Below are 21,738 nucleotides of genomic sequence, written 5' to 3'. Positions count from 1 at the left end.
GCCTGACTTGTTTTAAAAGTCTGAAGGATACTTTCACACTGCTGAGGAGTGCGTGATCAGTGCGTGACCATCCTTAAGATACACCCTCAGGGGGGAGGGGGATTTCCAGATGCCTTTATAAGTTCTGTAACACCTGCAATAAATGAGTCCCAGCTTGACTAGGCTCCCCGTGGCGTCTGAGTGTTCCTGGTACTGGAGCAGTGTGGGCTGGCAAACGGCACGCTTACTCATCCCCAGTCATCACTGCACGGGGGTTGTTGGCTCGAACCCCCCCGCACTTCTGAGGGAGACAAATGATAAATAAATAAACAATGGAAACTAAACTAGACGTATGCACTTTCTAAAACTTGTTATTAACCATAGTAAGTTAGATGCTACCACAGAGAATAACTGGGGAAGTTATGTCAGATAGACACTTCTCATGAAAGGTGGTGGAGCTCAGAATGTGACTCAGGCTGGGACCTGGAGGACAACATGAGCCAGGCACTCCAGGGAACAGCATACCAGGCAGAGGGAACAGCTGGCATAAAATCAGTATGGAAGAAAGAACATCCTGTTTGAGGATCAGGTGGAGGAACACTGTAAATACACCACCTTCAAATGATGGAAAGAGACTCACGCTGGGACAGCACACAGGGCCCTATGGATTCCACTTAGAAATCTGAATTTCCCTTTATGAGCAACCGAAAACTTTGAGGTTACTGCAGAACATCATGCTCTGGTGTAAGACGTGTGACACTTGGGCTACAGAGCAAATGGACTAGCAGCTGGAGGTGATGAAGTAGGAAGTGGGAAGGTTGTGACAGTCCGGGCAGGCAAAATGAAAGCTTAGACAAGTTGATGGGTTTAGACAAGGGAATGGAAGAACACATAGCCAACTGAGTGTATTCAAGAACCGTTCTGAAATAAACATCACTGGACTGGCTGATGCACTGGCTAGACATATGGGGTAAGCAGTAAAGAACGATCACAAAGAATACGTGAGGTTTAAGTGAAGCAACTTGGCCAGTGATGGCTTTACTAATAAGAGGAAGAGAGGAGAGCACCAAAATCTCCTTCCTTGGGATATCTGGGGCCCAGGGAAAAGTCTACCTCCTTGTGAACTTTCTAGTGCCTGACAGTCAATATGACCTGTGTCTGGAGAGTTACAGTAATGTTCACTCCTCGTGTCTCGAGCCTCGTAAGTAATTCCTAAGAAAAGGCTTGTGGGGCTGGAGAAATGGTTCATCAAATAAGAGTGTTTGCTGCTTTTACAGAAGATCTGAGTTTGGTTCCCAGCATCCACACTGGCCAGCTCACAATTGCCTGTAATTCCAGCATCCTCTTCTGGCCTCTGTGGGCATCTGCACTTGTGCACATATTAACACATAGACAAAAAACACATCAAGAATAAAGATAAATCTTCAAAAAAGATAATAACTGATTAGCCTCCCTTAAACCAGTCAGAAAAGTCTTTGGTGCCTGACTTAACGTCCTACCCCACAATCTATATAATTTACCCAGCAGGTGGTATAGGCCTAGGTTTTTACTTCCTCTCCACATGAAATCACATGATGTGCCTTCTACACAGAAGTGTAGACTTTTTGTAGACCAATAACTGGATCTTCCTGACCCCTCAGAACTTGATGATGTGCATTGCAGAAAACCTTTAGTATGAGATTGATGACAAGATGTAGAATTTCTGTAAGTTCCATCAACTTCTGAAAATACCACTAAAGAGGAAAGAGCCGACTAGCATGATCCTGGTGCACAATGAGCATTTGGCATGCACAGAAGTAGAAATCTGATCCCTTTCCATTCAAGCATGCTAATGAGGCTACTGGGACAAATGATTCCAAATACTCATTTTTAATTAGGTCTGAGGTGAAACACACCTCTGACAGCGGGACTCCATCTCAGAGCAAAAGGGATGGACTTAGCACCAGTGAAGCCAGAGGGAACACAAAGTTTGTCAGCAGAGGTCGATACAGATAGCTAGTTTCTGTGAAGAAACAGGAGACCTAGTTCTAGCTCACAAACGCAGGTATGCACACATAGTATTTCTCATCATGGAAAAAGGCAACAAAAATTTATCATATGAAGAGACGAAAGGTCACCAGGGAGGAGCCTTTCTCGTGGCCTCACGGGCCACAGATAAGGGCTGTGCATCAGTAAGTCTCAACCTCCCACACCTCCCCAGAGCAGAGAAAGTACTGATGTGCTGACCACAAGGACGGGTGAATTCTGAGCTTAGCAAGCTATGAGACTAGGGAAGATAGTCACCATCACACAGATCTAATTCTGTGGCTCCACTTGGATATGACATTTATGAAGCTGACACTTTTGTATCTGCTCAAATAACTTCTAGTTACCTGTAACATAGACATTGGAAGAAGGGTGTCCGAAAGGCCTCTCCAAACCCCAACATTAACATTTAAATGGAATCGCAGGTGTGTCAACGTTTTGTTTGGGGTTAAGAACTAAATATAAGATCTGATCCACTTGTCTGTTCTAGGGACACATGGCAACTTGGAGTGCAGGTGCCTAAGATTTTACAGGACAGGTATGTGATGACTGAGTCTCAAGGATTCATGTCTCCACTCCTGACACTGCCATAGGTGCCTGTGTGTGAGTAACGGTGAGGGCTAAACCTGGGGCCTCATGCACGACAGGTATGCACTCTGTCACCAAGAAACCCCTGCCTCCAAAGTTACTTTGAATGCATGGCTGGTCTGTACAGAGTCAGAGCTACAAAGCTTATTTGTAACAGTTAAATGAAGACAGCAAACCACGTGTGTTTTCACATTCATGTGGGGCCAGAAAAATCAGCTAATTTCTCATTCATTTATTCTAGGAATAAGTGCATCTGAAATCTTCAAAACAGACCTAGAGGCCCAGAATACTTGAAATACTTTGAGCCATTGTTTGGGTCGTGTTTGGAAGCACAGCTGTCTGTTCCAACAATAATAATCTTCTGACGGTACTGTTCATGGAGGACTATTTTCCCACTAATCCTGAAGATTTTTGCCCTCTGGATGGGTCGGGAATAAATTCCCTTGACCTACCCTTAGTGCTAAGAATGCCTCAACTCACCACAGCCATTGCCTGTTCCCTCAGGAGCTGCTCTTTTCTATTTCTGACTGTGCTTGCTGTGGGATTCCCTGAAATCAGCCTCCGCCTTCAAGTATATCTCCATACAGAAAGGGTTCTAAATGGTACAGATGTAGTTCTGATTACGGGGCCTGTCTTAGCCCAGCTTTCCCAGGCACTGAGGTCCATATATTAATGCTTAGCATCGTAACAATAAACTTGGACTTTAAAATCACTTCTTTCCAGAATTATTTTATCACACTGGTTGGGATTTCCTTAATGTATTCTAATTTACACATTAATTCATTAAAAAAATACACTCAGCAAAGCAGAGCTGATGATACATAAAAGCCAGAATGAAGTCTTTTTGGAGTTAAACCCTTTTAATATTCCATTTAGAACCACATTCAATACTGAACTAGCAGCATTTTAGCTCTGACTGGTCACTGAAAGCAGAGAGTATTTGGCCAATTAAATCAGCTACAGTAAACTGTTTTTCTCATGAACGCTCTGGGGAGTGAGATAAAAGATAAACACCTAAGGACCAGGCATGGCCTCTTCTGTGCCTGGGTCTTGGACATTTCTGTAAACACCCCTGGACTCTCCCGACATCCCCTTGCCACAGTCTGTGCATCCAAATACTGGTGTTAACCAGCACAACACACTGCAGCTGGAAGCACGTGAGACATTCACTAACAGAGTCAGAAAACAATTCCTAACCTTTCATTTACCAACAAACAAGCATAAAAACTAAACTCAGAGCAGCTCAGCAGGGACAGGAGTAAAGTTAAGCTTTGGTTCGGGGATGTTTCTTAAACCTAGATCTTCTAATCGTATAGCTCTGCGGAACACCCACAGCACAGCTCTGATGAGTGCTATCTGAGTGCAGGCTGGACTCCCTCCCGGTTTCCAGACATGTAGCTCTGTATTGTTTTCAACAGGTGCTGTTTTTTGGCCCATGCTGGGAGTTGTCTGCTGCTGTGTTTTCTGCTTCAAGTTTACTGCATTTATGTTAACTAACAACTGTCCATCTGAATGATGCTCCTCCTGCCTGAGCCATAGCAAAGCAGCCCACCTTTAATCCTCGTGGGAAAGATTACACCGCACAGGAAACACCAGTGACCAAGGACGGAGATTCAGTTGCTCAGGGATACTTGCTGCAGGGCAGAATTACTATGAACATGTCATGTCCTGAAGTTTTGTTTTATCTAGCTATTTACTTAGCAGTACTGGGGGTAAAAACTCAGGGCCTCAAGCACATTAGGCAAGCACCATGACAATGAGCTTTCTCTCTCTCCAGCCCTTTTTCTACTTTCTATTTTGAGAACAGCTGACCTTGAACTCACTCTGTAGCCCAGACAGCTTTCTGAACTTGTGATCCTCCTGCCTCAGCCTCCTGAGTAGCTGGGATTACAGGCCCCCAATACCAGGCCAGACTTGAAGCTTTATTTATTTTTATTCTCATTTCTTATCCCTCTTGTTGGCATGAGACCAGTTTTAAAACATACTAGATGTAGAAAAATCTTTATAGCCAAGAAAATTAAATGCTGCCATAAGATATCAGAAGCATGTCCCATAAATCTGATGTCTATGAAATACTGACATGTCATTTCTTAAAATAATGAAAAGATGGGGCTGGAGAGATGGCTCAGCTGTTAAGAGCACTGACTGCTCTTGCAGAGGACCCGGGTTCGATTCCTAGCACCCACATGGTGGCTACGAACCATCCTTAACTCCAGTTCCAGGGGAATCTGAAGCCCTCTTCTGACCTCCACGGCATTGTACGACATGGGTGCACTGACATACATGCAGGCAATACACTCATACACATAAAATAAAAATAATAAAATAATAAAAGAAAATAATGAGAAGCTATTATTCCATTGTTATTGCTCATATACAGGCACAAGTCAGAGAGACTTGACTGGATCGGTCACTGAGGCTACAATTAGTGTTGCTGTGTGACACGCTTCCTAAAGCCCACTTTATGTGAGCCTTAGAAATAACCACAGGCATTTTAAAAACTGGTCACTCGCCAAAATAAATAGCAAAAGTATGCATCTGTGGTTTAAGGAAAGTTTTAAAGATATTTATTTCCTCATTTAGCAGTGCTGAGAATCAAGTCCTGAGCCTCATGAACACTAGGCCAGCACTCCACCACTGAGCTACAGCCCAGGCCCTCAATAAAGCATTTTATGTGTAGATTTCATCTTCAAAAGGACCAGACTGATGAAATGGTATTTTGTAAGAATTTTTTTAATTTGTATCAAATAGGAAACACCAAAGATCTGATTTGAAACTTGTAATTCTTCATGACTATGCATATATATCACATATATATATATATACATACATTTATATGAAGGAGTTGCAGAGATGGCCCAGTAGTTAAGAAAACCTGCAATTTTGGGTGGAACTCACTCAGCCCAAAGACTACTGGGATCTCTAATGTAGTCATCATGAGGCATGTGCACATGTCTTCTGTTGTTAGCCACCATGTGGGTGCTGGGAACTTAACCTGCATCCTCTGCAGCAGCTACTGGTGCCCTTAGCCACTGAGCCATCTCTCCAATGCTGGCTTACAGTTTTATAACAGCCTCCTTTCTCCCTAAGACAAAGCCTCTGCAGAATCACTATGCTCTTTCTAGGAAGTGTTTTTGTATTAGACGTTGTATACGTAGCCCCTGGGTTATTTGTTGTTGTTGTTGTTTGTTTGTTTGGGGGGGTTGTTTGACTTTATTTTTACTTTTTTATTAAATCTTTACCATTTTCATACAATGTAGTTTGATGGCATTTAGATCTGCTCCCCTCTCCCCACAGCCCACAGACCAATTTAATGATCTCTCAAATATAGTATGTATAATATATACTATAATATACTAACATATCATTATATATTAACATGTTATATAATTATAAATATATATTAATATGTTACATAGTACTCTCATATATTATATATATTCTTTATTCTAAATACACATCCTCATATGTACAGACAAGTGCGCCTCTCACCCTCATCAAAGAAGCCTCTTTTTGCAACAGATGGAGACTAGTATGGAGTCCCAGAACTGGTCAAAGGCAGAGAGTGAGTGTCTTTGAGACACTTAACCCAAAGTGACACATCTTCAATGCAACCTCTACACTTAGGATGAATACATCTGTTAACTCTCACCAGAGAAGTTTCTTTATGCAACAGATAGTGATTAACACAGAGGCCCACAACCGGCCAATGTACAGAGAACAAGAGGCCGCAGACTGCTCATCCCTGAGTAGGACTCCTGTTTCAAACTTCTGTCTCCCAAGGCTCAGGGATCATTGCGGAAGATGAGGTCGGAAGATTGTAAGAGCCAGAGGGGGTGGATGACCACAAGGAAACAGTCCTGCAGACAGCTGGTTGGTTACTCATATGAACTCACAACAATGGTGACAGGCATGCACAACTCCTATACAAGCTCAAAGCAGACAAAATCCCAGCCCTGCTTTTAAATGAAATTTTTCATTTAAAAAAAATCCTTTTTAGTTGTACCATGGCACAATTGTTTAAAGATGGTGTATGTAGCTAAGAATAGTCGGGGATCCAAAAAGAACAATTTGTACGTTAGTCAAGACCTCCAGATTAATATTTATGAAAACAATTGGCAAACAACAGCTTATGATCCAAGAACAGAAAATGCTGAAACAGACGTCTCGTCAGGAGGCTGCAGATTCGGAAGTAGCATCCTCTAGCCCATATGCTTTTTCAGCCCTGAGGAAAGATCTCCTCGGCCAGCTCACTTTTGGGGATCAGAGAATGCCTGAGTGTTCAGAGACGACAGAAGCTTTTTTGAAAGGAAACTTTGAGCCAAAGATTTCTGGCTTCATTACGAGGTGGCGTACACATTTAGGGGAAAATAAACAGAAAAGTAGCCAACTCAATTGACACGAATCCATCTGTTAAAGCTTTGCAGGAGAAAGTGGCGTGGTCTTTTGTTACTGTCACCAGCCGTCACCTTCCCCTCATCTTCTGTGAGCAATATTCCAATTTCCCTGGGAGGGAATAACTTAGCCCTCTTCCCTGTTGTTTTGTGAACACTGTGAGCTGGTGTCCTGTCTCCGCTGCTCAAGAGTAGCACTTGTGACTCTAATGCTAAGACCAATGTACAGGGGAAGAAGCAAGCTGGAGAAATGGGAAATTAGAGAGCTCTGTGGTCCTATTTAGTCCAGGGATGGTCATAATGGGCTAAAAAAGCAAAGGGAGTGGATGGAAGAGTCAGATGTTTGAGTTTTGGGATTCTTGAATTAGCACCGGTGGGAAAGAAGCGATTCTCGGAGTTGAAAACTTCCTAGGGGTTATCCAAGAAGCAAGAGGTAGATGGCGGAAAGGGAAAGGTCACCGAAGATGCAAAGGTCAAGGTCTGCAGAGGCCACAGTCTTAGGTGCATAGCTGTCATGGTCTAAAACACCATGAGTCAAGCCAAGCAGGCCCAAGGCCCAAACAGGATGTACGTACGGTTCCAAAGTCTGGGGTGAATGAGCGGGGGTGGTGAGAGGCTGGCAGTCGTAAGGGAGATGTGCCTCCAGGGCCTTCACCTCAAAAGGAGCAAGCACGGGTTTGAAAGAGGGCACGGTGTCAGCCTTGAGGTCACAATGGGACGTCACGTGCACACCAAACTCTTGACATGGAGGAGTGGGAAAAGAGAGGCTACCCCACCCAAGGCCAAGCAAGCCGCCAGCCTCAGAACACTGAGTCTGCATGAAACACAGGTGGTAGAGCCCCTTCTCAAGGGGAGGAAGGGACATGGGAGAGTCTGCTGGGGGGGGGGGAGAACCTGAGAGACGGGGGTATAGAGAGATACCAAGGAAATGTGGGCTACCCTGCAGACAGAGTGTGGAGTTTTCTCTGTGCACTAAATGGCAAGTGCATGGTGAGATTGATGTCAGGGATCTTTTCAAGAAGCTGGACAATGAACCTAGTAGCCAAAGGTCTTATCTAACTGCCAAAGAGATAGGGGACTTTTGGCCAAATCTCCACAGGTCACAGCCTGTTTATTTAAATAAATGGATACATACATCCTGGTGGTGGTTAACAAGACAGTAAGGACAATCACAGGGTAAAGTGGGATGTTACTACTTTCTTATCGCACTATGGGGCCAACACCAGCCTGATTACTGTCCTCTGACAATGTGGGAGAAAGCGGGGTCAAGTCAGCACCTTGGACAGGGGTCCGTCCGCATAGCCCGCATAGCCCTCTGGGAAGCTCTCTGCATCATCCTGACTCTCCCATCCCCTTGGTAAACCTTGGCACTGAACTCGAATGGTTCCCTTGTCCTCACTTAAGAGTACTTTGCATCACAGGCTCCTTCCATGAAGCCACCACATTGTTTCATTTACATAGCACATTTATTTTGTTTTCCCTAATCTGTGCTTATGTAAGTAGTAGAGTCCATGGTTTGAATTTTAATTAAAAACTCAACCAAAAGCCAACCACAACTGTGAGAAAACAAGCCTTGTAACAACTCTGCTGAGCAATCTGCGAATGTTCAGACTGTTGGGTGTTGTTTTGCTGAAGCAAAGAGGAACTATCCAGAAAGCCTTGTGATTCTCAGGCGCCAGATGGAGCTGGGGGAACTAAGCTGACTGTGGAGGAACTGGCAAACGGCAGACACTCAGAAACCATTGGGCACAGAAGAAATATCTTACGATGGTCTGTGCCAGTTTGCTTTTTTTGTTTTTGTTTTGTTTGTTGAGTCGGGGTCACACTACATAGCCCTGGCTGGCCTAGAACTTTCTATATAGACCACAGTGGCTTCAAACTCATAGACATTGCCTCTGCCTCCCAAGTGCTGGGATTAACGGCCACCATGTCTGGCAGTCTGTGCTGTTTTAAACAAAAAAACACTTTTCCTCTCTGGTCACACATGGCATTCCTACAGCTCTTCAGGCTAACCTCAGCTCTTTGGGCTAACCTCAGCTCTGCAGGCTAACCACACGGCACAACACAACAAGAGGCAGCCTCATGCAGAGACCAGGACTCTGATCTGGAAATCTCCAGCTATAAGCCTTCAGACTCCTCCTGGCTCTACCAGGCTTTTCTGTGCAAACTTGGGCACATTTCTTAACTTCTCTGTGCCTCAGATTCTCAATTATTTCATAATCATGTGGTTTCAATGACTTACAATATGACAAAATGCCCTCCAAGTTTTAGAAGTTACATTGTTCAGGGCACACACCTGAAAATGAATGGGAATATATGCACATTTTAATTTTATTCTTTAAAAAATTTTAATTATGTGTATACGTGGGTGTCTATGTGTGGATATGTACACATGAGTACAGGTGGCCATGGAGGCCAGGGGCATCAGATCCCTCAGGATCTGGAGTTACAGGCAGTTGTGAGCCACATAATGTGATATCTGGGAACTGAACTTGGGTCCTCTGGGAGAGTAGAAACTACTCTTAACCACTGAGCCATCTCTCCAGCCTTTTGATTTTATGCTTAAGATTTACTTGAGACTGGGCCTGGTGGCACATGCCTTTAAGCTCAGCTCTCAGGAGGCAGAGGCAGGTGAATCTGTTTGAGTTCAATACCAGCCTGATCTACACAGGCCAGTCAGGGCTACATAGTAGGACCCTGCCTGTCTCAAAAAAATAAAAATTAAAAGATTTGCTTGGCCCGGCTGGTAGCTCACATCCGTAATCCCAGCACTGAGGAGGTGCAGGAGGATGGCCACAAGTTCAGGGCCAGTATGGGATGCATAACAAGATGCTACTTCAAAAAAAAATCCTTCAATTTTCAGATTTCTGGAGGCAGCAAAAGTCTGCAACACCAGCTTGAAAAACTGCAATCAAATTTAAACCGCCATTTATTTTCGGCAGCATTATTTAGTCCCTGACACCATAAAGAAGTTTCATACAGAGCTGGCCGGGGACTCCTGGATTTGCCTTCACACTTCACTGGTCGCTAACCACAAGAAACTCTCCAGAGCACTCCACATTGGATGCCTGTGCCTTCAGCCACAAAATGATGATTTCTACTTTGGTACCGCTGTGAGATACTGCAAAGATCTGCGTGGACACAGGCCACCTGGTACCTGGCCACTGGCTTCTCCAGATCTGTACCTAGGGCAACAGCTGTGTACAATGAGACAACATGTTTTTGGCACCTCAGACACTCAGTGGTACAAACCCGTTCAAGTACTGGTCCAGAATCGGATGGATCTGTTGGGAAACCTAAGGTGCATCAGGTGGGTCCACTCTGCAAACTGTCCTTTGTCATCTGTGGAACACTTTCAAACACTACTTCCACCCTGTGTCCTGTGGTGGGGGATTCTGGTGTGGTCTGAGGTCAGTAGTTAGGGTGTGCTGCAGACAGCTGGTATACCCCAGTGTCCCTGGTGGACAGTCCCACGGCCCCTGATTTTATAAGGGGCTTTCTCTCGACTCTAAGCCTCCACTTGAAGCATGGCTGCTGCATTCACGGTCTGAGTCTCCTGCATCTTCTCACCACAGCTCTCGGGGAAGGGAAGCCTTGGTCCCTAGAGCAAGCCCTTCTCATTGCTGGTCTTCAGATGCCCCTTCTGGCCTTGGCTCCACACCCTCAGCTGAGTTCTCCCTGCTCCTGGGCATCGTGTCTGGGGTCCGACACCCTCCCACCTTCTCTTTGCAGGCCATGCAGCAGGTACTGCAACTCCCTACACGCTGCTCCAGAGACACTGCCTCCTCCGCAGCCGTGAGTGCCGAGGCTCTCTGCTGCCAGTCCGATTTTGCAGGTGAGTCAAGTATACACACAAAACCTGCTGCTTCCAGCACAGAGATGTGCAGAGGAGACCTTGAGGTGATCCTTCAAGAGTCCACGTCCCGGCTAGAACTGGCGAAGGCCAACATACCATCCCTACCTTTAGACTGATCAATGGCTGTGTGCAGCGTGTGACGCCAAACACTGACTAGTCTTCCGGATCAGCAGTGCCCAGTACAACAGGGCATGGAGTGCGGCAGAGACGAGAAAAGCAGAGCCCTGGGAGTTCAGCACTGAAGGACCTGGCCCATCACTTCAGTGGCTATTACATATCAGACCCATCCTGAAAGGGTCCTAGTTTATTTAAAATGGCAGAACACAGAAAACTTTCATAAGGAAATGGCACAAGGTCCACGCAAACCAGACAGGTCTGACGAGAGAAATGCCCAAACATCAGAAGACAGAGAAAACCAGAGTTAAAACAGCCTTGCAACAAGTCCTGAGAGAAGAGCTGGGGTCGGATTAGGTAGAAATGACTGCCCGGTAATTTAATAGGATGGCGAGGTTTCCGTTTCTTTTCTTTTTCTTGTTAGGTATTGTGTCCTTTTCTTTCTATCTGGTTTGTGGGTTTTGTTTTATTTTGGTTTTTTTGGTTTTTGGTGGATTGTTTTGGTCTTTTGTTTTATTTTGTTTTTACCTTTTAATTTTATCCAAGTTAGTCTGTTGATTGCAATGCCATGTTTCACTAATTGGGCGCCTGTCTCATTAATACTACAGGAAGTAAATACTGGTCATTTTCTGAGCATGGGCAAAATTTTCATTATCATCTTTTAGTTGAAGATCTCTGAAAATTCGTAACATATTTTTTTAAAAACCCTCAAGACCATGAGTGTTGTTTCAGATTTTAAAATGGGGAAGTAAATCCAAAATGAAAAGAATTCTGTATATTTTTAGTAAGATCACAGTAATTACAAAAATCTGCTAAACTTATCACTTTTTATTTTACATGTATGCATGTATTGCCTGCGTGTAGGTACATGTGCCCATGTCATACAATGCCCACGGAGGTCAGAAGAGGCATCAGATTCCTTAGAACTGGAGTTACAGACAGTTGTTAGCTGCCATGTGGGTGCTAGGATTCAAACCCAGGTCTTCTACAAGAACAGCCAGTGTTTTTAACCACTGAGCCATCTCTCCAGCCCCCATGTTCTTTTTTTAATATATTTTATTATTTTTATTTTATGTGTATGAGAGTATTGCCTGCATGTGGGTAAGTGCACCCATGTCATACAATGCCCACGGAGGTCAGAAGAGGCATCAGATTCCTTAGAACTGGAGTTACAGACAGTTGTTAGCTGCCATGTGGGTGCTAGGATTCAAACCCAGGTCTTCTACAAGAACAGCCAGTGTTTTTAACCACTGAGCCATCTCTCCAGACCCTCAACCAAGTTCTTAAGCCATTTCTATTTCTACCTAAACATATCTATCAGCCTGCTCCAAAGCAGAGGGCGTGTGTGCAAAGCGGCTAATGATCCCAGGTACCTTTTTACAGTAAGAGGAACTTGGTGCAGTTTAAAAGTTCAGAACTGAGTGATTACTCTGAGGACTGACAACCATGCATATCTGACATAGGAGTTAAGTTGCTCAGTATAATTCCAACTTCCTCTTTTGCTGATTCTCACAATCAGAACTAAAAGTGATAATGAGATTTTTTTTTTCCCTGCTGAGGAAAAAGACCAATTATTGTTAGTTCAGATGACAGCATATTTTAGTTTAAAAAAAATGCAGGACATCTTTAAAATAACTCACAACATCCTTTCTGAAAGATCCTTACCCAAACCATGCCCAGATACCAACTTTCAAGTCAGAAGCGGTCGCCTAGCTTTGTCTAATGTGTAAATGCCATCTGCCCCACAGGGCTTTGGTAAGGATCACAGCTCTCAATCAGATGTTACACTGTTTGTTGAATGCCACATTTGCACAAGGGGCTGTAGACAACAGTCTTTCTGCTAAGTACTGTCTAGAAATTTTAAATCTAATGTGCTGCTTAGAACCAACTCAGCTCACAATGATGGAGTGTTGAAGGCGGACTCATCACAACTGTAGGTCTGTAAAGATTAAACTTTAAAAAGCCGCAGCTCGTGCTGCTTCCTCTTACCCCACTCACCTTGGACTGCAATGCTCGAGCTTTTCCTTAGCAGTGTGCTGAGGAGCTGCGTCATGCTTTCCGACCACAGTGAGTGAGTTTCATCAAGAATAAAAGTTAAAGAACTTTCGTCTTACTTGGTTGTGTTTGAGAGAAAACAGAACAGCTGAAATTGCAAACTCTACAATGTGTTTGGATCCAACATGCTAGTTACAGTGTGCAGCTAGGACGTTCAGGCTGGAATCGTGGCTGTGATTCCTCTCCCTGCCAGATGCCCGGCCACAAACTCTCCACGCCTCAGTGCCTTCATCAGTACAAGGAGATAATAATACTACCCGTGAAACGGGACTGAAGATTAAATAAAATCACACACATGCGCATGCGCACGCACACACACACACACACACACACACACACACACACACACACACAGGAATTGGAAAACAGCCTGACGATACGGTAAGTGCCAATTACTATTTTTTATAAATGCCAATGCTTAAAGCTGCACCATAATTATTATGTCTCCTTGAAATATTTCAAAGACATATAGTATAAATATAAATTTGAACATTTAAAGTTAAAATTCAAACACTGAACTTTATTAAACATCTTTGTTGTCCTTTGTTTCCTACCCGTGTGACATAAGTAGACACAAAGGTATCCACAGGGGAAACTAGGATAAGCATTCTAGGTAGGTCAACTTTTTTGACTACCATGTAAATGACTTTATTAGTATCAGTGAGTATTTTCAGTATTGATTAGTGTCCTATTATCTTTAATTGTCAACTTGACACAGCTTTGAGTCATCTGAGAGGAAGGTTCTATTGAGGAACTTCCTCAATCAGACCTGTGGTATGTCTTGATTGTTAATTGATAAAAGAGAGCCCAGCCGTGGTGGGCAGCATCATCCCTAGGAAAGCAGTCCCGGGCTGTTTAAGAAAACCAGCTCCTCATGAGCCTGAGAAAGTCAGCAAGCAACTCTCCTCCACGGCTTGTGCTTCAAGCTCCTGCTTGAGTTCCTGACTTCCCTCAGTGATGGACCATGACCTGAAGTCCCTGACATCCCTCAGTATGTATGTGTGTATGTGTGTGTGACTCTATGTGTGTGTGTGTGTGTGTGTGTGTGTGTGTAAATCACATTTGTGGAAGTGCCTGCAGAGGCCAGAAGAGGCATGTGATCCCCTGGAGCTGGAGTTACAGGTAGTAGTAAGCCACCTGACTTGGGTACTGGGAGCCAAAAAGGTCCTCTGCAAGAGCAGTTACATGCTAACTGCCTCACTTCAGCGCTGGTAAGAATGTTTCATTACAGTAATAGAGTGAAGCCAGAACAACTACCTTTTCCAATTCTAATGCAGAAGACAGAAATTGTACATGTTTAGAGTTGAAGCTGCAAACACTGTCACATTGTATGATCTATTTGTTTTCTTTTTATGAGAGAAATAATTTGCAATGGTCTATGAATCCTAACAAAATGTACATTGAGCAGCAAAAGCTTAAACAAATGCTGCTCTTGGAAAAAGAGAGAGAGAGAGAGAGATAGACACACTCACAGACACCAGGAACTCAGAGACATGCAGAGAGGCACACACAGATACACCACAGAGAGAAACACATAGATACACAGAGACACACACATGCACACGCGGACACACAGACACATATAGACAGATACACACAGAGACAGATATGTACAGCGAGAGACACACACACGTGCATGCACACACACAGTCAGCATTGCTCTCTGGCAGAAAGACCCTAGAAGAGGGGAACCCAGGCCAACACCAGAGGCCATGATGCCCTGGGCTTTATGAAACAATCACTCTCTTTTCCTCTTCAAACTCCCAACAGAAGTATTTAAAAAAAAAACTATCTTTAAAAAGCTTCAAAAATACAAGAAGCATTTTGCATATGACGAAGGCATTTCTAAGACAATTCCATTCAAGGTTGTGGGAGTTATATTCTTTGTAGAATTTTCATTGCAGTCACCCAACACAACAGATATTGTAATGGAGTTTTTCTAAACATCAGGTAAGTTTTCCCTTTAAGGACTTTCTATAAACAACTTTCATGTTTTTCTTCAATAAAAGATTATAGCTTAAATCACGGTTTGATCCCCTAGATGGGTTCATGAATAGATCACCTAAGAGGAAATTAAATTTCCCGTACTTGTATTATTCTTTCAAGAATCTCTAAGGAATGCATCACTTACACCTTAGCTCAGCCTTTAGATCAAAGGCAAGGACAAGCATTCTAAGGACAACTAATTTAGGATATGCGCCCAAAGATAATGCAAATGTAAAAATTTAAGGAAATTTAACTAAGAAATTTAACTAAATACCAGATGAGATTCAGTTAATCCTATGTCCTTAAACTATTTCCTAAAATATCAAACAAAGAAGACTAATAAAAATCTAATTAGAAATTGCTTTGAAGAGACATTTGGTTCAAACAAGAAACAAACTTAGGGTTCTCTGGTGTTTTAAAGGAAGTTTATTGGCCCATCCACACATACAAATGCGCGCGCGCGCACACACACACACACACACACGAATCATTGTGGAAGGCTAGATAATTGCACTCCCCAAAGATGTCCAGGCCCTGTGATCTCTTGCTAGTCACGGAAACTGTAACATGTGACATTACATAGCAAAGTGGTTCACAGGTGGATGAAGTCGAAATCCTGATATTGGGGATCAGATTATTCAGGTGGTTCCAATGTGATCAAGGGTCTCATAAGAGGGAGGCAAGAGTATCAGAGTAAGAGAAAGTTCTGACAACTGGGGGGTGGAGGACAGAGAGAGAGGAAGAGGAGAGGGAGGTTGACTGGGAAGGTCCACACTAACTGCCTTTGAAGATTACAGAAGGGCCCAAGAGCTAAGGAAAGCAGGGTCCCCATGTTCTGCCTCTAAAGCACAGAAAGGACTAGGAAATGAATACCGCCCTACAGCCTCTGGATGGCGCACACTCTGCTGACACCTTAATTTTACCAGTGATCTCACAATCTGTAAGATCAGTGTAGTTTTACAACATAAGAGTTTGATAAATACGGAACTAATATAACCATGGAACATAGCCACCTATTTTCCTACTACTGAGAATCTGGGTTGTTTTTTTTTTTTTAAGACTGCCCCCAGGAGTGGTAGGTAGTGATTTTGACTAGTCTTTTCTCTAACACTACTACCCACACTGGAGTCACTGCACCCTCATTTGCTGGCATAGATCACCAAGCGTCAACTGTTTAAGAAGGCCAGCTGGCATGGGGAGGGCATCCAGTGCTGTCTCACGGGGCAGATATGGGAATCATTCTATCCCATCAGGCTCCCTGTGGTGTACACAGTAGGTGCATACGCATTTGCACATTTGCATGTGTATGGAAGCACATGTGTAAACCACTAGGGGTTTTCCAGACAAAAATGAAAACCTGAGCTATGGACATCAGAGGGAACAAACAGGGTGATTAATTTAGAGCAGCTTAGAAGATACATTAAAATGCTCATAAACTAGTGAGCAAAAGCCTGATTACCCTCCTAGTTTCCTTTAGAGTATTCAAAGTGGATCTGTCATATCAAACTGGAAGAGTTGTCATAAAAACTATGTTGTCCGAATTTTTCTGCTTTGCGATTTTCAGTCAAAATCAACTAACCTACAGTAATACTTTAGAAATAACAAGACAACAATAATTACGAAGGAAAATGAGCATAATGAATTCTCAAATGCGTATTTTCTTCAATCTTAGGCCAGAAAATACTTGTTAAAGTTGCACAAACCACATTTATTTTGACAATTTGTTGCTCAAATATAGTTTAATCAATGGGTCTAAAGCAGAAGGCATTTCAATCACTAAAGTGAACATCGGAATCTGTGTGTGTGTGTGTGTGTGTGTGTGTGTGTGTATACGCACGCGCGTGGGGGGTGTGAGGATGTCAAAGGACAACCCTGGTGTCACCTCTCAGGTGCTATCACCTTTGTTTTAGACAGGGTTGCTTGGCCTGGAACTGACCCAGTGGGCTGGGCTGCCTGGCCAGCAAGCCCCAGAGATGCTCCTGTCCCCAACACCCAGCTCTGGGGTTTCAAGTCCACACCACTATGCTCATTACATTGGTTCTAAGGACAGAACGTGGGTCCCCATGTTCGTGCAGCAAGCATTTTACCCACTCAGCCTTCTCCCTGCCTGGCTGATGAAGCATTTTGAAGCAAGACTCCTCCTCCTAATCAACACTATTCCATGTCATTGATTGTCTACAGGTATGTACTAAGAAACAATCACCACAGTCTTTCTAGAATTACATAGCACATTCACACACTGACAAAAAAAAAACTAACTCTGTGGTTCTAAACTAGCAAATGATTACATTTTTTGGAAGTACGCTAAACAAATTGTGTTTGATATTGATAATCCACACACAAAGAGTAAGTAGCTAGCTTTAAAAAAAAAAAAAAGAAAAGAAAAAAGAAAGCAAATGCCGGAAAGGGGGAACTTCTCAAGAGTAGTATTTTATATTTAAGAGTATCCCCCTAGGTATTAAACGTGCTGCTAGCTGCTACCTAATGAGCCACCTGAGCTGTCATTTCTAATAACTGACTGACAACCTGTAAGTTGATAATTCTGAAAATCAATGGTGCAGTAGTTAACAAAGCGAAGAACAGAAACTATTCCACCTATTAAAAAATAGTATTATCTTATACCTAGCATAACACTGTTAAAAATAACAAACAGATAATTATAATTTAAAAAAACAACAGACACCAACATGCACTGACACTGTAAACAGCTGGACCTATATATAAATCTAAACAGTGTGTGCCAGTCACTCGTTTACAAAGGTCATTTGGAAGTTAGGTGTGAAGAGAGTTCCATGTTAAGCACTAGCCTAGCATGCAAAGGATCTGTGTTCAAATCGCAGTAATAAAAAAGTTTTTAAGCCAGGTGTGGTGGCACACGCCTTTAATCCCAGCACTTGGGAGGCAGAGGCTGGCGGATCTCTGTGAGTTCAAGGCCAGCCTGGTCTACATAGTGAGTTCCAGGTCAGTTGGGGCTACAGGGAGACCCTGTCTCAAAAAGACCAAAAAAAAAAAAAAAGAGTTTTTGAGCCCATCCATCCACTGAAACCTCTAGGAAACATAACTATGCAAGATAGAATATGTTGAAATAAATAATTGGACATTCAATCCACTCTAATGAGCCAAACTTCAGTGCAAAACAAGGCGTAAAAATAAATACCACAAAAAGGCAACAATTCAATTCAGCAAACACAGCAGTAACACATCATGAAGTCATATAATTGCCTTTTGCAATCCATATGTACTTCTTTTCCAAATACAAAAACTACCTTTAAATAACTCCATTTTCAAACACTGAAAACTAAAAGAAAAGGCAGACCTCCTCCACAAAGAGAAAGCAGACCTCCCCCACAAAGAAAAGGCAGACCTCCTCCACAAAGCTGTCCTTCTTCTCCAGCATCTCTCGGAGGGTCTGGAGAATCTTTACGCACAGTTTTTCTTCTTTCTCCATCAGCTTCTTTGTGTGATTGATCAACCTGAAAGCACAAGACCAACCCTGAGACAGGACACTGACTCCTCACAGAGGTATGTGCACGAAGATGTGCAGCAGCGCAGAACAGTCACAACACGAGACACCAAGGCGAACTGCATACATAGCGTCCAAGTTTCAAAACTATAATTCAGCCTATAGCGTTTGCTTGGTACAATGCATGTAGTATACAGCAGTGCTCTGACGTATGATGTGTACCCAGTGCTCTGATGTATGATGTGTATGCAGTGCTGATGTATGATGTGTACCCAGTGCTCTGATGTATGATGTGTACCCAGTGCTCTGATGTGTGATGTGTACCCAGTGCTCTGATATGTGATGTGTACCCAGTGCTGATGTGTGATGTGTACGCAGTGCTCCGATGTATGATGTGTACGCAGTGCTCTGATGTATGATGTGTACCCAGTGCTCTGATGTGTGATGTGTACCCAGTGCTCTGATAACAATTCAATTCAGCAAACACAGCAGTAACACATCATGAAGTCATACAATTGCCTTTTGCAATCCATATGTACTTCTTTTCCAAATACAAAAACTACCTTTAAATAACTCCATTTTCAAACACTGAAAACTAAAAGAAAAGGCAGACCTCCTCCACAAAGCTGTCCTTCTTCTCCAGCATCTCTCGGAGGGTCTGGAGAATCTTTACGCACAGTTTTTCTTCTTTCTCCATCAGCTTCTTTGTGTGATTGATCAACCTGAAAGCACAAGACCAACCCTGAGACAGGACACTGACTCCTCACAGAGGTATGTGCACGAAGATGTGCAGCAGCGCAGAACAGTCACAACACGAGACACCAAGGCGAACTGCATACATAGCGTCCAAGTTTCAAAACTATAATTCAGCCTATAGCGTTTGCTTGGTACAATGCTGTATGATGTGTACCCAGTGCTGATGTATGATGTGTACCCAGTGCTCTGATATGTGATGTGTACCCAGTGCTCTGATGTGTGGTGTGTACCCAGTGCTGATGTACGATATGTACCCAGTGCTCTGATGTGTGATGTGTACCCAGTGCTCTGACGTGTGATGTGTACGCAGTGCTCTGATGTGTGATGTGTACCCAGTGCTCTGAGGTGTGATGTGTACCCAGTGCTCTGATGCGTGATGTGTACCCAGTGCTCTGATGTGTGATGTGTACCCAGTGCTGATGTATGATGTGTACCCAGTGCTCTGATGTGTGATGTGTACCCAGTGCTGATGTGTGATGTGTACCCAGTGCTGATGTGTGATGTGTACCCAGTGCTGATGTGTGATGTGTACCCAGTGCTGATGTATGATGTGTACCCAGTGCTCTGATGTGTGATGTGTACCCAGGGCTGATGTACGATATGTACCCAGTGCTCTGATGTGTGATGTGTACCCAGTGCTCTGATGTGTGATGTGCACCCCAGGGCTCTGATGCAGGCACTGCACCCCAATGATCCACAAACTAGGCTGGCATATTCTCTTACAGGGCACAATACTGAGAATCAAGGAAACACTACTATCCCCTTTTCTACTCTACTAGTAGAAAAAATTTGCACAACATACTACATATTATCACATCATATATTATTTTCTATGCATTGTGTCACCTTAACTACAGGAAGCAGTAGATAACATCATCATGACCTCATCATAACAAACTGTTTCCCATTTCCATTAATGTGAGATGCTACTTTACTATGCCAGGGCTTGGTACAAGCAGCCAGTTTCTGTGATTAGAGGAGAAAAAAGTAGCCTCAGGATAGCTTAATGCATTTGCTACTTTGCTATGATTTAGACAAGAACTAACTGTACCCTTCATGCTCCTGTAGTGAACCGTGCACTGGGATTGTGCTAGGAGACTTTCAGGATGGTGATTATAAACCACCCCAAGATTCAAAATCAAGTGAAATACTTGTAATCAGGATATTTAATTCAGCATTCACAGCCTATGCTGTTAAAAGGCTGGTCCTTCAATGGTCTTGTTCATGCATGTCTCTTGTCTCCCCAGAGGGACAAAATGTTGCAGACTAAGAGGAAATGACCAATTATAATGATGTAGCATTAATACTATGGGATATAACTCTGGGGAGAGCAGCTTTCTCTCATTAGTGCCCAGCTAGTGTTTCTTGGGGATCAAGGTTTAAGAAAGAAGTTCCAAGGATTCTCTCAATTCATCCTCACCAAAAGCCAGAGACAGATTCCATAACCTGGCTAAATTCACTAAAGAGGAAGTGGGCCCAGACAGATGATGCAACTTGCCTCTGGGTGTGTAATCTTAGTGGGGAGACCTGGAAATAGACTTCAGAGTTCCCCCTCCCCCAGAGTTCTGCTCTGTGCCAGCATGCCACAGCTCATCAACCAATGTCTAGAGTTTCAGGGCAGGGTCCCAGCAGGCAACAGGCTGCATGTGTCAGCTGTGCATAGAGGTACTGGCAAAAGCGATAAACTAGACAAAGAAAGCTCTTCACTGTGCTGCAGGAAATTCCCCAGAGCCGGTCGTGGGCTTTGGGAAAGAGGTAGCGCTTCGGCGTGAAGACCTCACAGGGCAGGAAAGGTGGGGAGAGAAGGCAAACCTGAAGGGGACAGTACAGACAAAGGCAGAGGTGGAAGGCTGCGGTCACTTCTGGGAAACAGCAAACAGGAAACAGGAAAGGAGAGGCTGGAATGCCGTGCTAAAGGGCATTCAATGTGGCCCACTGTGGAGAATTACTGACATGCCTACAATCCCAGAATTTGGGAGGCTGAGGCAGACAGCAGGAGGAAAGAAGGGATGGCGAGATGGAGGGAGGAGATCGCGAATGTTTTCTAAAGAAAATAGGAAACAGCTGTTAGAATGGGTCTGCGACTGCCTTCCTGCGTGAGGGAGACACCATGGAGGAAAACGAGGGTATGACAGGAGAGGCTGCAGCAAAGTGAGGGGCAGATGAGGCACAGGACTGCGAGGGTCAAAGAAACAACCAGAAGTTTCCTAGCCAAACTTGGCACCTAATGACAGCGTCGGAAGAAGGCACATGTCTGGGCCCTTGCGATGTAGGGGTGGGTCAGCTGGTAATATTTTGAAATGAACCCCATTTCCTGCTGAAGGCACAGCATTCAAATGGATAGCGACTTCCTCTCAGATGCACAGTCTGGACACTGTATGATACACCCATGTGACCAAGTCCAGCAGGCAGAAGGAGAAACTGTCCAAGAGCTCCTGAGAAAAGTGACCCGTGTATCTAACCCGTGTCTCTAACTTCCAGGCCTGCCTTCCATTCTTCACATCACAGTCACAATGCAGCAA

The 21,738-nt window shown here is 43.8% G+C and overlaps 1 protein-coding gene across 2 annotated transcripts in view; it reads right to left on the bottom strand.

Moving 5' to 3' along the window:
* The window catches only part of LOC103746716 (inositol 1,4,5-trisphosphate receptor type 2), a 214,359-nt gene extending 195,895 nt beyond the window's left edge, over positions 1-18,464 (bottom strand). For both annotated transcript variants that reach the window (XM_008849006.3, XM_029554025.1), the window contains exon 1: positions 18,362-18,464. In XM_008849006.3, coding sequence (XP_008847228.2) covers positions 18,362-18,445 — 84 coding nt within the window. In that variant the 5' untranslated portion in view covers positions 18,446-18,464. The remainder of the gene's footprint in view (positions 1-18,361) is intronic.
* Between the last annotated feature and the right edge of the window lie 3,274 nt (positions 18,465-21,738).

The sequence above is a fragment of the Nannospalax galili genome, unplaced genomic scaffold (genome assembly GCF_000622305.1).
Source record: "Nannospalax galili isolate Female #2095 unplaced genomic scaffold, S.galili_v1.0 scaffold103, whole genome shotgun sequence".
NCBI classification, from domain to species: domain Eukaryota; kingdom Metazoa; phylum Chordata; class Mammalia; order Rodentia; family Spalacidae; genus Nannospalax; species Nannospalax galili.
Note: the sequence above shows the minus strand (reverse complement) of the source record. Positions and strands in the feature narration are given on the sequence as shown.